The 15,531-nt window shown below is 41.6% G+C and overlaps 1 protein-coding gene across 2 annotated transcripts in view; it reads left to right on the top strand.

The window, feature by feature from the left end:
* ATP10B (ATPase phospholipid transporting 10B (putative)) overlaps positions 1-15,531 on the top strand; it is a 304,465-nt gene that overhangs the window by 226,258 nt on the left and 62,676 nt on the right. For both annotated transcript variants that reach the window (XM_077137580.1, XM_077137581.1), the window contains 2 exons: positions 6,820-6,905; positions 12,073-12,179. In XM_077137580.1, the coding sequence (XP_076993695.1) occupies positions 6,820-6,905; positions 12,073-12,179 (193 nt within the window). The remainder of the gene's footprint in view (positions 1-6,819; positions 6,906-12,072; positions 12,180-15,531) is intronic.

Below are 15,531 nucleotides of genomic sequence, written 5' to 3'. Positions count from 1 at the left end.
AAAAAAAAAGCAGCAGACTATTAGGAATCCTTAGGCATAGTTTCCTTCTGTGCCCCTCTAGCCCAATCTGTCTGTTCTTTTGTGAATCACTGGGGCAGGCAGAGAGACCCAGGGTTATTGAATATGCAGATGATTCCCTCACCCAGAGTAAGAGAGGAAAGTAACTGCCAATCACTCTATTGCACTCTTGTTATTTTTTTCAAGATAACTCCTACCAGGAAGCAGGAAGGTTATCAAGTGCTGGTAACTGTCATTAGTTTTCAGATAAGATTCTCGGAAATCAGAGAGTCATTAATTTGTATGCCAGGAAGAAAACTCAATCACCTAGTCTCAGCAGTAGGGCATGAAGAACATTTGCTTCCACAACTTAGACAAACCAGTAAACCAAAAAAAGAAAACGAAGCAAAACTTTAAATAGCATTCTTCCAAGGTTGCTCCATAATTCTTCACAGTCACCTTGATTGACCTAGATTGGAGCACTGGAACCCCTCCTTCTTGGCACAGTTCTACATGAACACCCCTCAAATAAATTCCTGCTGCTGCTATCTCCATCCTCATCCCCAGGATGGTGGGGGTCCCTCTTCACAGTCATTCAGCATGAGAGATGAGTTGGAACATGTTCTAAGGACTTTCAGAGAAGCTCAGCCATCACTGATTCAGCTCCTTTCACAAACGTGCTTGGCTCATAGTAAAATCTCAACAAATCGTAATTGCTAATATTCAAACTGCCCTGCGTTCTATGTTTGAGGAAAGAGTTTGTCTGGTTTCTTGTTCTCTGATTGACAGAATCTTGAATGATGTTTCCTACTAGCCAAAGAGGGCCTTCGAAGTGGTCTAAGACATGGCTCCTGCCCTCTAAGAACTTACAGCTGTGGGTCCCTAGATTTCTAGCAAAAAGGCTCTTATCACCTTAACCCCCCAAACCCTCCTCTCTGACAGGAGTTGTCCTTTCTGTGTCTGTTATTAAGAAATACACCAAAATAAAAGGCTAAATAAAATAAAATGAAATAAAGCTACTATGGATCTGGTAACTTTTAAAATTGAATCTGTAATTTATTAACCTCAAGAATACCTACAAAAACACATTGTGATATTCCTTCATGAATTTTAACAAAGGTACTCTACAAAAACTAAATATCAATAATAGGGGGATATGCCCTTATTATTATACCCTCATGGTATTTTTTCTTTGGAAGAAAGGAGAATGTTCTCACATTGACTGTAGTGGTGAATACGTAACTTTGTGGTTATACCAAGAGCATTGCCTGTACACTTAGGATGGATTGAATGGTGTATGAATAAAACTGTTAAAAAAAAAAAAACACCCACAAAAATTTGAAAAAAAATAGTGGTACAGGTATGTGTGAGACTTTTTATTCTGTCTATAGATAGCATGTTTGTGCTGATGTGGATTTGTGGATAAGTTGCAATAGCTTAATCTACCAGTTAGGAACCACTGGCTTAAAGAACTAGCCTGATATTTGGCATTTAAAAGTTTAAAAAATTAGAAGTCCCAAGTGAGTGGTGCAGATATTAAGAAGTGTTTAAAGAAGGAGAGTTTGCTAAGGTCTGTGCTGGACAGAGATGGGTCCTCAAGAAGGGTGATCCTTGAGGATAGCAATGAAAGTTTAGGGGAATTGTCAATATGGAAAACTTGGGAAAATGCAGGAAAAGAGGCGAGCATTTCTATTCTGTGGCCAGATTGCATTTTATGCTTATATTAAGAAAGCTTTAGAATCAGGCAAATCTGGGTTCTAACGAGCTCTGTGACCTTGGGCCAGTTCCTTAGTGCTCAGTTATAAAATAAATAAGTGGTAGCATTTTGTGAATGGTTAAAAGCATTTGAAATGCCGATGGGACTGAATAGGCCACTGGGTTGATTAAGATTCTTTGTTAAGCAACAGAAATGATCCTGGCTAATTTAAGCCAAACAGAATTATTGCAAGACTTGCAGCTGTAGGCAGGTGGAAGGCGGGGGAGGAGCACATACTCTGACTCACAGAATCAAAGGGAAAGCTGAAGATCCAGGCTCAGAAAGGACAAGAACCAGGAAACTGCAGTGTACTGGAGGAGTGTCTGTAGCAGGAGTTATATAATGGTCTCTTTTTTTTTTTTCTCCTACCTTGAGTCATTCCACACAAGTCCCACAATTGGGAGCATCTAATGGACAGGGCAATGTGATTTATAGCCTTATCAAGATGATAAGCCACGGAGGAGATAGAGTTTTCCAAAAGGAAATCAAAGGAGGGTGGAATGGAAGGTGGGTAACCAGAACACAACCACTCACAACAAGCATTTTCAAAAGAGCATGCAGACATTTATTTAATCATGTTTATTGATCAATTTGAAATTTGTTTGTGAGTATAGTGGAAAATAAGCCCAGAAAAGTAAAACCTAAGTCCGGGCACAAGGAAATGGCCTATTCTAGCTACTGAAATTTATTTCAACCTGCTTACTTCACCTTGGCCTGCCTGTATTTAGATCATAGATTGGTGAAGAGTACCTTAACCCCAGAGCATTATTGCCTAGTGGCAGTCAGCTCAATGTCCCTTGTCTTCAGATTTACTGCCATTGACATACCTATGCTAGACAGGGGAACTGGAGTTGTTTTTATGGTTGCAATATTGATGTGTGTCAATAACCCATACCTCCTCTCTGATTCTCTCACTTCCCACCATGTTTCACATGGTGAATACATGGGTATTAAATAAATCTTGAATGCATGAAGGATTCATGCAGAATGGGAGACAAATCTGGCCCACATCGGACTTGTTTTTGACTGCTTTTTTTATTAGTTGAGCCAAAGAATTTTCCTAAAAGGAAAGTAGTTATTCTATTTCTGCAAATTGAATTTTAAGATTGTACCTGGAACTTTTCCTGATTGGGTGGGGCAGGCAGTGAGATGTGCTTTGTATCCTCTCAGCCACCACCTCTACAGCGTGCCTTCTAACACAGGTCTCACGGGAGATGCCCCGAGGAAGCTTATAATCTAGTAGAGGCAGCATAGGTCCAGACGTGTAAGTATTAAAGGGAGGCATAAGAAATGTGATGCGGAAGCTCATAAAGGGAGCAGTTAATTCTGATTGGCTGGTGTTGGGGATTGAATCAGGTCCCCTACAAGGGACATGTTCACGTCTTAGTTGGCAATCCTGTGGGTGTGAACCCATTTGCAAATAAGACTTTTGGAGTTGTCACTATTGGTTAAAGTGTGGACTTATTTTTTAGTATGATCTTCAAAGATCCTATTTAGATGAAGCCTCAATCCATATGGCTAAAGTCCTCATAAGGAGAGGATATCTAGGCAGAGACACAGATGACTGAGCAGGAGAAGTAGAAGCCAGAGGGAGAAGCCATGTGGCTGAGGCAGAGATGCAAACCAAGGAATCTCAAGGACTGGAGAGAAAGCATGGCCTGGAGAGACCTTGATTTTGGACTTTTGACTCCACAACTGTGAGCCAGTAAATTCCCATTGTTGAAGCTAACTTGTTGTGTGGTATTTGTCAGGGCATCTCTGAGGAACTGATACAACTGGGCTGAAAAGTTCTTGGGGGTTGGGGTGGGCTTCTTAGAGGAGGTGGCCAAAAAGTGAAACAAAAAAACCTCTTAAACACTAAAATAATCCTTGAAAGAATATCGTCCATCTAGGTGATTTACTTCATTTCTACCTTTTGAAAGAAACTTAATTTAAGAGGCAAATATACTTAAGAGAGGTAGTGCATTGCGTTGCTTATTGGATATAGTAGCTATTATATATTTTCAATTATGTATTAGAGAATTCATTCATTCATTATATCAGGTACTTCAGTCAGAAGATGCAGGAAAGGAGCAAAGAAAGGGAAATAGGGCCAGAGGATATCTCCAACACTAATCTTTCCTGCATGTGTCAAAATAATACCTTGGATAAAAGAGCAAACTGTGGAGTCAGAAGTCCCAAGGGTAAATCCTATCTTCCAGCTTTGCTACCTGTGTGGCATTGAGAAAATCATTGAATCTCTCCAAGCCTCAGTTCCTTCTTGCGTTACATGGGGATGATAATAATGCCTATTGGTTAAGATTATTGTAAAAATGAAAGGAAATCACATATATACTAAGCATATATGTACTTAGTTGATGCCTGAAGCATTCAATAAATACTGTAATAACAACAATAATAAGATAGGAGGAGTAAGTATGATGATGATGATGATGATGACGATAATGGATTTGGATTCCAATGATGTGAGTTCCAATCTTGGCTCTGTTACTTACCAGCCATAATACAATTGCTTTACCACAGACTCCATTTGCACATCTGTTACAATTCTGAGAGTTACTATGAGAACTTAATGACAGGCAGCGCATAGTAAGTGCTCAAGGGAGGTGAGTCTGACTTAGAGTACTGCAGAGACACACAGTCGCCTTTGAAAAGGGCTTAGCTTTTCTTGTGCCCTAATGGCATCCCCAGGCCTTTTCCCTGGTTAAAGGGAACTTTGTCAAGGGCAATGCTTTAGATGAAAGGCTAGGTCAGAAAGCAAAATTTGGCTAGGACAGCTCCATTCACAAGCTAAAAAAAAAGCTGTGGGTGGGGAAGTGGGGTCTAACCCATTTCAAATAACAATCGGAAATTCTGAGCAAAGTCAAAATAAGAACTCTGATGGATTTGTAAGGCTTGGCAACTACCAGCTGTCCTTGGGCTCTTCTGAAAGTTTCCCTGGAGTGAGCTACAGCAAAACCTTTAAAGCAAGCAGAGCCTGTGAAGTTGTCTTTGGAGACATCAGGAACTGAGTGCCCTCTCTATGGCCCATCTTGGGGGCAGGGGTAGAGAGCCCAGTGGAGATAGAAAGTTAGGTCACCTGTCCATGAAAAGAAGTCAGTAGCCAAGAAGGAAAGGAAAGCGTGTGACCAGGGAAGAGGACACTCAGGAAGTTGGCTGCTGGGAAGCCTGGGCTGCAGGACAAAGGAGGCAAGCTTCACCACTGCAGAGTGAAGCTTTAAAGTGTGATTAAACAGGGACTCGGCATCCTCACAGCAGGTTCATTAGCTCTCAAACCTGCTGCCACTCATACCTAAAATGAGTTTGGATTTAGAAACCCAGCGATGAGCCGAGTGGTATGGATTGGGAGTGAAGCACATGACTTAATCAAGGCACAAAAGCAGCTGACAAATTGCAGCATGATTTGTCATCATCTCAGAACTTGGCAAGTGTTTGTCCCTGAAAGAATCAATACCTGGAGGGGAAAAGTTTGTATTTTTAGAAACTCGTAGATGGGTAATTTATTTCAAGTGAGTGAAGAGTTTATTTATGTTGATGCCCTCCCCCCCAATCCAATGGACAATATATTTATACGAAGCTAGAAAATGCTATCATTTCTTCTAATCAGTGTGCCCTTTGAACAGCTGAAGCTCTCAGAGATAAATTAACTCTCTGCACTAAACCATTTCCAATTCCACCTTTAGCGCTACCACCTTCTATTTGCACAGCATGTTACACCTTTCCAAACCTTTCCACATGGATTCTGTCTTTTAAGGCACAACTAATTTGGGGAGGGCAGGTGGTGTTAGCTCCATTCTATAGATGAAAAGACTGAGGCAGTTGAATGCAGGATCAGTCAATGTGCAATAGAGTTAGAAAACAAGATCCCCTACCCCAGCTGTGTTTTCTTCACACTGGGCTATACGAACTTGCAAGACTGAAAAACCTAAGTAGAGAAAGAATCAAGGATGTGTTTAAAATACTCAGCTACAAGGATGTTCACTGGGAGGCAGTGTGCTATGCAATTAAAAAGCAAAGGGTCTGCAGTTTCAGGCTGAGATTCAAATCCCAGCTCTGGTACAGTGATAGGCAGCCAATTTAACCTTTCTGAGCCTCAGTTTCCCCTGTTAAAGGGTAGGGGTAATTAAAGTGCCTACTTCACAGGATGGTTATAAACTTGAAAATCATGTGTGTAAAGTTCTCATCACAGTGCCTGGCCCGTATGAGAGTTCAGTACATGCTAGGTGTGTCTTGTTAGCTAATATTTTCACAGCATTTTTACAATAGCAGAACAGATTGAAATGATGTAGATGTTCAATAGTGAAATGAAATATGGTGGCATTCATACCATAGGTTTCTATGCAGCTGTTAATAAAGACAGAAAATTTAATAACAAAATAATGTTTAAAACATAGGAAAACTAAACCTCGTTTTTGAAATGCATAAACATATGTGTGTACACAGGTGCCCACACACATATATATATGTGCATGTGTGAGAGTATAAATGATATATATATGTATATATTTACCTGGAAAGTATTATATACTCAAGAATATTGACAGTGACTCTTTAGCTAGCCAGATTTATACTTCCTTCTTTTGATAATCTTTGTGCTATCCAATGTGATAGACACTAACTTCATGAGACTCCTTCACTTTAAATTAATTAAAATTTAATATGATTATAAAATCAATTCCTTAGTTACACTGCCACATTTTAAGGACTTAATAGTTATATACAGTTAGCAGCTTCCATATTGGACAGCACAGACTTAGAACATTTCCACCATCACGGTAACTTCTAGTGGACTGCACTGGTCTAGAAACTCAAACCCAGGCATGTACCTGGGAAATGCACTCAGAAAAGGCACCTCCCTCTGCAGAGCATCCAGTCTTTCATTTGCATCTGCTTTCTCCTCCTTAAGGAAGATTTAACTTTCTCTGCTAACACATTACAACTATCACAGCATGACAAAGCAAGGATTACCTCACCTGCAATGATTCTAGCTGTGATTAGCTTTCCCAATGATTCTAGTAAAACTAGATTCCTCTCCTTTAATAACCTGAGTCCTCTCTCTCTTTTAGGAGACGCAGTTTGCACCGGAGCACTTCTGCAATACCATTGTGTGTGAGAAACCCAACAACAACCTCAACAAATTTAAGGGTTACATGTAAGTAGCTAACATCCTTGTGCTGCTTGTAAATATATCCTCCTCAACTAGAAAATATATTTTCTTGAAATGGCCCAAAAGATAGGCATCTGGGAGAGAAGTAAATGACAGTTGGAGGAGTCTGGAATCCTAGGCGTTATTCTACATGCTCTATATATGTTACCCAACTATAAGTTACAGGTACTTTGTACATGTTGTATACCTGTATGGTGGGTGCTAGCAGTCACAATGTGGGGATGTACAATCTTGAGTCACAGTGCGATGTTTAATTGTCTTATGTCCTTCATTGGCTAACTGGTACAGCTAAAGGTTCATACATGAGTATTTGATTCCTATTCCTATTTCCTTACCCCTCTGAAACCTCACTCTGGTTCTCATGAAATGGAATCTGCTGGGCAATAGGAAGACATTAAAGTCTTGTGAATAGTCCGAAAAAGTAACATTTTAAAAGAGAAAAAAAAAAAAGATAGGCATCTGGATCTTGAGGAAGTTTCCCTCCATCATGAAGAAGAACCAGAGAGACCTAAAGGAAGTTGGGAAACTTTTCTTGTTCTTCTTTGCTGGAGTGACAATTAATTATCTTGTAGAGTTAAATTCACAAATGGTTCTTTAGACCTCGAGTGAAACAGGGTCAGAAACAAGATCACACTAGTATGACTTCATTAAGATCAGTTTTCTAAAAGAGCCTATATTGCATTGTAGTTAAGAACACTGGCTTTGAAGTAGACAAAATTGGGTTTGAAACCTGTTTCTACTACTTATAAGCTGTGTGACCTTGGATAAATAAATTGACCCCTCTGGTTCTTGGTTGCCACATCCATAAAGATTATAATATCTACCTCATAGGATTTTTCTTTTCTAAGAATTAAGCTGTTTAGCCAATGCAAAACTCATAGCACAGTACCCAGCTCAGTTGGAGTGACTGCTGCTGTCACAATTACGGGTATTTTTAATCCTCAACTTTGGTTCTGACTGGGAAACTTCACTAATTCTACTACCACATCATACTACTGGTCTTACTGAAAAATAAGAGCAATGGTAACTGATGTCAGTAAATGATCTTTTACAGTGTGTTTTTGTTTCCTAGGCTGCTCAGAACAGACACCATGAAATGGGTTGGCTCAAATGGAAATTTATTAGCTTACAGTTTTGAGGCAGTGAAAATGTCCAAATCGAGGCATCATCAAGGCAATGCTTTCTTCTTGACGACTGGCTGCTGGCAATCCTTGACCTTTCTGTCACATGGCAAAGCAGATGATGATGCCTGCTGGTCTTTCCTTTCTCTTTTGGGCTTCGTTGCTTTCAGCTTCTTGCTTCCCTGGCTTTTTCTCTCCTCCTGTATTCTGCCTGTTAATAAAGGATCCCAGTAAGAGGATTAAGTAGCCTCACTGAAAGGTCCTATTTACAATGTGTGCACAACCACAGGAATGGATTAACTTTAGGAACATGTTTTCTGGGGTACATATAGCTTAACCCCCCACACAGTGCTTCAATAGTTTTTGAGTAATTTCACCTAAGAGCCCCTTATTTGATGTTCACAGCCCCCCCCCCCCAGGGTTGTGGGTTATGCTCCCTGTATTGCGGATGGGGGATTTGAGGATCTATGACTTTTCATGATTCACCCGAAACCACAGAGCAGGTACAAGACCAAGTGAGAACTTAAATTTGAGTCTTCTGACTCCAGTCCCAATGTTTTCTGTTGCCTCCCAGTACAGAGCTCAGCCATGTGATGGCAACTTCTCTACCAATAGGTCCTGAAATAAGGCTTAAGGGGGCTTCTCAAAATGTGTCTGTACAATCCCTCCACCCTTATTTTCTGAGGCTGTAATATGAAAGGAGGGAAAGATAAAAAATGAGGAGAAATATGAAAGGGGGAAAGATAAGAAAAATGCAAGACAAAGAGGAGCTTTTAAAGGCAAAGTATTTTTAAATGCCTAGCAGGAGACAGGTCGAGAAGGGTATGAGCTGCTGTGGAAGAGCAGGAGTTGGGCACAAGTTCCTAAAGAGGCAGAACTTGCCACCTGCACTGGCAAAGGAGTTTGCCCTCCTGCTCACAGTTTGTGGATTTGGCTCATCCCAAGTCACCATGCCTTGAGTTATCCTCCTCGTCCTCTTAGAGAACAGCTTATCTCTGGGTTTCCATTTGAGATCCTTTCTCCCCCAAATGGCTCATGCCAGCCTTTCTCAGTGTTCAACCAGGATTCTATATGACTCATCTCAGACACTACCTTCCCAGCTCCACTCAAACCCCTGAATCTTCTCCTGGTTACTGCCCCTAGAGATCAGTCTTCCTCTACCCACCCAGACCTCATGAATAAGCCTTAAAAGTCCAGTTGTTCAGCTCAGTAGCCAATCTATGGAATGGTAGAGAATTCTCCACCATGGTTCTTCATCCACTCTGCTTAGCAGGAAGAATGTTCTCAGGTCCAATGTTTGCAGATGGGCTGCACCTGCTTACTGAGCAAACCTACCAGTTGCCTGAGAGCTTCTGTGAGTCCTCTTTAATTAAGGAGTTTTCCTGTGACCACAGATGGATTAGAATATGAACAGCTTTTAACGTTCTGACTTTAAAATTAAGGGCATCAGATTTGAAAATGTAACTTTTAAACAAAAGGGTCTCTCTAGAGCAGTGGTTCTCAACCAAGGGTGATTTTGCCTCCCACTCCAGGGGACATATAGCAACATCTAATGTCTGGAGATATTTTTGGTTGTTACAATTGGGAGCAAAGTGCTGCTGGCATCTAGTAGGTAGAGGTCAGTGAATCTTCTATGCATCTTACAGTGATGGGACAGCTACCCACAACAAAGACTTAGCCAGTCCAAATGTCAATAGAACCAAGGTTAAGAACTTGCTCTAGGGCCAGTTAAAGAGAGCATCCTGGTAACAAAAATTGCCAAATAGAATAGCTGCTGTGAGGTGGCTAATCCTTTTCTACATTCCAGTGAAAGGAAACATTACACCTGGGAGATGTAGAAGCCCCTACCATCTTATCATCTCAGAGCATCATAAAAATATCCATGAAATCACAAGCTGCTGACAGTGAAAGTATTCTAGAGTCATTAGCCCAGTGTTCTACCCACAGTTAGCCTCTCCTTGACAAAGATGGGTAGCAAGAGGGTCCCAAACTTCAGCAGCTCTTTACCCTTTTGCAATTTCACCATATTTGTAAAACGTCTATATTTTCATTTACCAAATTTTTAATTGACTTATTTTTCCTAAATATGTTTCAAAAGGAAAATTTGTCTGTCTAGCCCTTCAAAAAACCAGTATGACTCACCATACATACAAGGGAATAGTAAAAATTAATACAATGAGATCAGAACAATGTCATTACATCCTAACTGCAGGTTATTAGGTGCCAAACCCATCCTAGTTAAAAAGTAAGGTAAGTGTTAGAAAAGGGTTAATGATGTACTAGCACTAAACATCTTCCTGGGTAGAGAAGAACTGAAAATGAAAATGACTCTCTGATTTTGTAAATTAACGTGGTCCTTCTTAGGGACTCTAGTGTAGTATAAATCACTTTAGGTTTGACATCTGTGGACTGGCTTCCCCGGTCTAGAATGTCCCACGTATAGGTCTGTGGCCTCGGAAAAATCCTTCAGCCTTGCTGAGCTTTAGATTTTCACAAATAAGCATAATCAGCCTGCTAACCTCCCTAACTTTGAAAAGTCAAATAAAATAGTACAAGTAAATGTCATCTAGAAATACCATGAGAATTATTCATAGTAAAAGACATGTGGCTACCAAAACTGAATAAAGATGCTACAAGAAATGAAAACTATAGACCAATCTTCCTAATGAACCTAGGTACAAAAATTCTTAACAAAAAACTAGCAAATCAAATCCAACGCCACATTAAAATAATTATGCAGCATGACCAATTGGGATTCATACCGGGAATGCAAGGGTGGTTCAACATAAGAAAAGCAACCAATGCACAACAGCACATTAACAAATCAAAAGGGAAAAATCACATGATCATATTGATTGATGCTGAAAAAGCATTTGCCAAAATCTAGCATCCTTTCCTGATAAAAACACTTCAAAAGATAGGAATTGAAGGAAATTTTCTCAATATCAGAAAGGGCATATATATATATATATAAGACATGTTAAGTCACAGTACAGCAGGCATTCTAGACTTCAATCCCCGTTCTACCATTTCAGCTCTATGAACTTGCCTCGGTGTTTCCATCTACAAAGTGGGTATGATAGCATGACCTGCTTATAAGATTATGGTGAAGCTTAACCAGGAAATGTAAAACACTTGAAACAAGACCTAGAGAAATGAAGTATCAAAGAACAATAAAGAGGAAAAACCCTAGGCATTCTGATTATTATTTCTCTGTTCTCCCAAATGTTTTTGGAAAGTTTATGAAAACCTCCTGAAAATACCTAAGAAGATGCATCAAGATAAAACAAGGGTCAGACCCCAGGTAATAATTAGGAATTGACTGGACCCAGAAATCTATAGTGTGAGGTGGAAAACTACAATGAAGCTAGAGGAAGGTAGAAACTCTCTGCTTTAAGAAGCTAGTAAATTGGGATGAGGGCCTCTGCCCACCTCCTGTGAGGTTTCTTTATTTTATGAAAGGCTGAGCAAGGAAGGATCATACAGGAGAGAGAAGTAGAGTGCATGATGTAGCTCAGAAGCAGACAAACCTACAACCTGCCCTTAACGATCCCATGGTATGGAAAGAGGGACTTTCTGGTGTCTTCTGTGGACTTGGGTATTTAGCTCATGCAGTTCTGGGTCCCAGCAGCTAGAAGAGTGAGTGGGTGAGCATTTCCTAAAGGGACACATTTCCAGTCCTGTGAGGCCAGAAGCCAATTCCCCAAAATGGCCTTAGGGATTTTGAAGCCAGTTCGAAATCCCTAATGTCATTTTGAAAATCGAAGTGCAGCTTTTTCAGCACAAAGTCCTGCCTTTTATGTAGGTAGACAATGATTCCACGGGGATGGACGATTCCCTTCTGATGCCCCAGCCCCCAACCAGGCCTCCCAGGAGCCAAGGATAGATGAACTTGAACATGCAGGAGATTAGATTCTGAGTTTATATTACTCCTCTGAACAAGAGGCAGGAGAGGAACCACATGCATTCACTGCTTCTAGCTCTGTGACCCGGAGGCAACCAAACCACTCCCTGTCTTCCCTCATCCCCAGGGAGCATCCTGACCAGACCAGGACCGGCTTTGGCAGTGAAAGTCTTCTGCTGCGAGGCTGTACCATCAGAAACACGGAGATGGCCATTGGCATTGTCATCTACACAGGTCATTGCTTCTTTTGTCCCTTCCCTTTATCCTCCCTCCTAGCTCTTCTCCTCCAACTCCATCTCAGCAGGGCTGCACCACACTTCTAAGAGGTAGCGTCGTGGAACTTCTCATTTCTCAGCTAAGCAAACTGAGACTGCGAGTCTCAGGTGACCTGAAGGAGCCACTACGACACACCGTCTCAGTGAATCTCAGGGAGAGGGAATCTAAGTTCTTTTGCCCCTTCTGATGTTATGACAGTAAGACAATATGGACAGTGTCTTCTTGGAACTGAGGAATAACCTCACCAAACAGAACAGCTTCACCTTTTTCTGCCTCAATTTCCTCTTCTGTAAAATAAGCAGATGTTTGAATTGCCTCACAAAGCACTCATGAGATCAAATGACCATGACCCAACACATGTAAAGCACTCAGCCCTGTGTCTAGATAAGTGAGGCTTGGCAGTTTTAGGTATTGTCTTTGCAGTTATGTTTCTATTGATTTCATTATTAATTTTATGGCTCCAGATATGGTGGTCTATCTCCCTTGCCCATTTTGATTTTGCTTTCCAATGAGAAAACAGGTGGCAAGAGCATGATGGAATCTAAAGCTTTGGTAGACAGTTTCATGACTGCTGTGTCCTCAGTACTCTGTGCCCAATGCACTGGGTGGTTGGTGGTCAATAAATATCTGTTAAATGAACAACTGAATGACCCCTCCTTCCACTTGCAAGGAAGTGTTGTCTCCCTGGAGTGTCTGACTTCACTGGAAGGCTCCAGAATACATTTCCCTTAATCGCCCATCCATTAATAGCCGCGAAACACTCTGGAATATTTTGCCTGCTTATTTGTTGTTTTGTTTGCTTTGACATGATTTGGTAGGACCAAACTGATAGTTTTCATGAACATAGAAGGGCATTTAAACATTTTCTAATCTAATCTTCACTTTTGGGGATTGTCAAAGGGATCCAGATTTGTTTTTTTAATAATGTCACAGTCTAGCTCAATTTCCCTCATTTGGGACAGGGGGTTGTATTTGACAGTTCAGGTGACTACTTTCAAGGCCCTTAGGCAAGGAATTAAATACTCTTTGAAGACCTACTGAAAATGAAACTCTAGCAATCCCCATCCCAGCCAAAATAAAAAGTAGATTTAGAGCTTTGCTCCTCTGCCTGAACAGAGGCAAAGAAGCAACCCTGAGTGGGTCAAAGAAAGAGTATATGAAAGGGTGGTTTTGGAGGGAGGGTTAACCGTGGCTCCAGGAGCCAGTGGGGTGAAATCCCCCGGCTTGCTGCATATTCCTGAGCATTTGTGTTAAACTCTCAGCACAAAGAGGATTCATTGTTCCAGTCTTGTAGGGTAAAGAGATTATCTCCGAAAACACAACACAATGCTGGGCACATATAGGCTCTCAAAAACAGGAGCAAGAATGGTAATTCTAGACTTGAGTGTTATTATCTAGAGCAAGATTTCTCAAGCTGAGCACACTCAGCAGTTTGGACCAGACAGTTCTGTGTTGGTGGACTATCCTGCCCCATCCCTGGTCTCCACCCACTAGATGCCAGTAGCCACTTCCTCCTGCCCCCTAGAGTTGTGGCAACCAAAAGTTTCTCGAGATATTGCCAAACATGCCCCAGGTAAGACAAAATTACACCCAGCCGAGAATGACTGATTTAGAATTAGCATCTCGCCTTTGATAATATCAAAGGACAAAACACAAGCACCTCAGAGCCAAAAGCCCAGAAAGGCCAGGGTGACCTTTCCAGAAGGAAGAGATCCAGTGTGGGTGCATGTGCTCCTCTCAGCTGCCGTTGTGATGATGACAATCATCATTAGACTGTAACAGAAAGCATTTATTGAGCCCTTACTGTGTACCAGGAACTGATTTGGGTGCTTTGTGTATGTTGATTCACTCCCTTCCCAGATTCACACAACTATTATACCCCATATTATGGATGAGGAAATTAAAGTACAAAGAGAGTAATTCCCCCAAGGCCACATAGCTGCTGAGATGAAGTCCCTGTAGCCCAAGGTCAGGTATCTGCAGAGCCCAGCTCTGTACTGACTCAAGAGTTCACGTTCTAACACTACCCAATACTGCCTCCCCACGAGCCCAACTCTTGCCAAAAAAAACAAAGGGATCTACTGAGACTCTCAGCAGGCTAGGAGCAGGAGGCTCCTCTTTGTGTGGGGTGAGCCCGAGGTGGGCAGAGAGGCGATGCTCTGCCAGCACCATCTGCCCGTGCTCCTCGCGCCCTGGGAATTGCTCTCACAACTACAGCAACTTGAGTCTAATTTATTAAGCCTGGAGTTTGTTTGCTCCTACTGTTTTGTTGCCACTTTGAATCCACAAAGCAACCAGCTAAACAGCATTAAAGCCATTCGCTGCTGGAGCTGATGTATTGGTTTTCTTTAATTCTGCACAGAAAATATGTGACTGGCATTTTCTAATTTGGCTGCTGAGAAGTACGCACAGTAGTTAAAATTCAGCAGCCCCAAAGGATAGACTCTGTCTGCACAGTTCTCAGCTCATCTCTCAGCAATTAGCCATGTGGCATTGAGCAAGAAGCTTGCAATGTCTAAACCTTGGTTTCCTTCCCCTTCCAAATGGGGATTATAGTAATACCCAGCTCATAGGGCTTTTGTGAAGATTTTAGAAGAAATGTCATGTAAAAAAGCTTAGCCCAGGTCCTAGCACTAAGTATTTGTCAGTTAGGTTGCTTTTTCTCTAAAGTGAGGCAGTTACTATTCTCTCCTCTCTAAAGTGTACTTGACCTGATTCATAGATATCCACTTATGAATTCATTCTACATGTATTTGGGTTCCATATTCTAAACTCTGTGGCACCCGGGGGAGATTCGGGCAGTCTCTGGCCTGATGGAGCATATCGTTCGACAGTGGCGCAGGCAATTTACTGTGTGGATGGGGCCAGGCTGAGGTAGAGGCTGTGCAGGGTCCTGAGCTCCCAGCAAGGGCACCTACCTTAGTGTGAGGGGTTGTGAGGATGGCTTCCTGGAGGAAAGGGCTCCAGGAACCAGAAAATTCTATGAAGCTAGGAGAGGCAGGAAGAGCTTTCCAGACTGAGGAACAAGAAGCACAAATCTCAGGCAGGGAAACAATCTAGACAATCAATTCACCCACCCAGCCCATCAGAAGAGATGCTCTCCAGTCTGGTTGGTTCTGCTCCTGACAAGCTGGGAGGCCTGGGGCAGTAACTCCCCTTCTCAGAGCCTCTGCTCCTCATTTGTATAATGGGAATATTAGCCTTGCTCACAAAAAGACAGAAGGAATGTAAATGTTAGTGCAATTTGTAAAACATTGCCCAGCAGCATGTATTAAGCTTTGGTGGTTCTTCTAAATGCTTCAGAAGAGGA

Source organism: Tamandua tetradactyla, chromosome 20 (genome assembly GCF_023851605.1).
Source record: "Tamandua tetradactyla isolate mTamTet1 chromosome 20, mTamTet1.pri, whole genome shotgun sequence".
NCBI classification, from domain to species: domain Eukaryota; kingdom Metazoa; phylum Chordata; class Mammalia; order Pilosa; family Myrmecophagidae; genus Tamandua; species Tamandua tetradactyla.
This window is presented reverse-complemented; position numbering and strand designations above follow the sequence as displayed.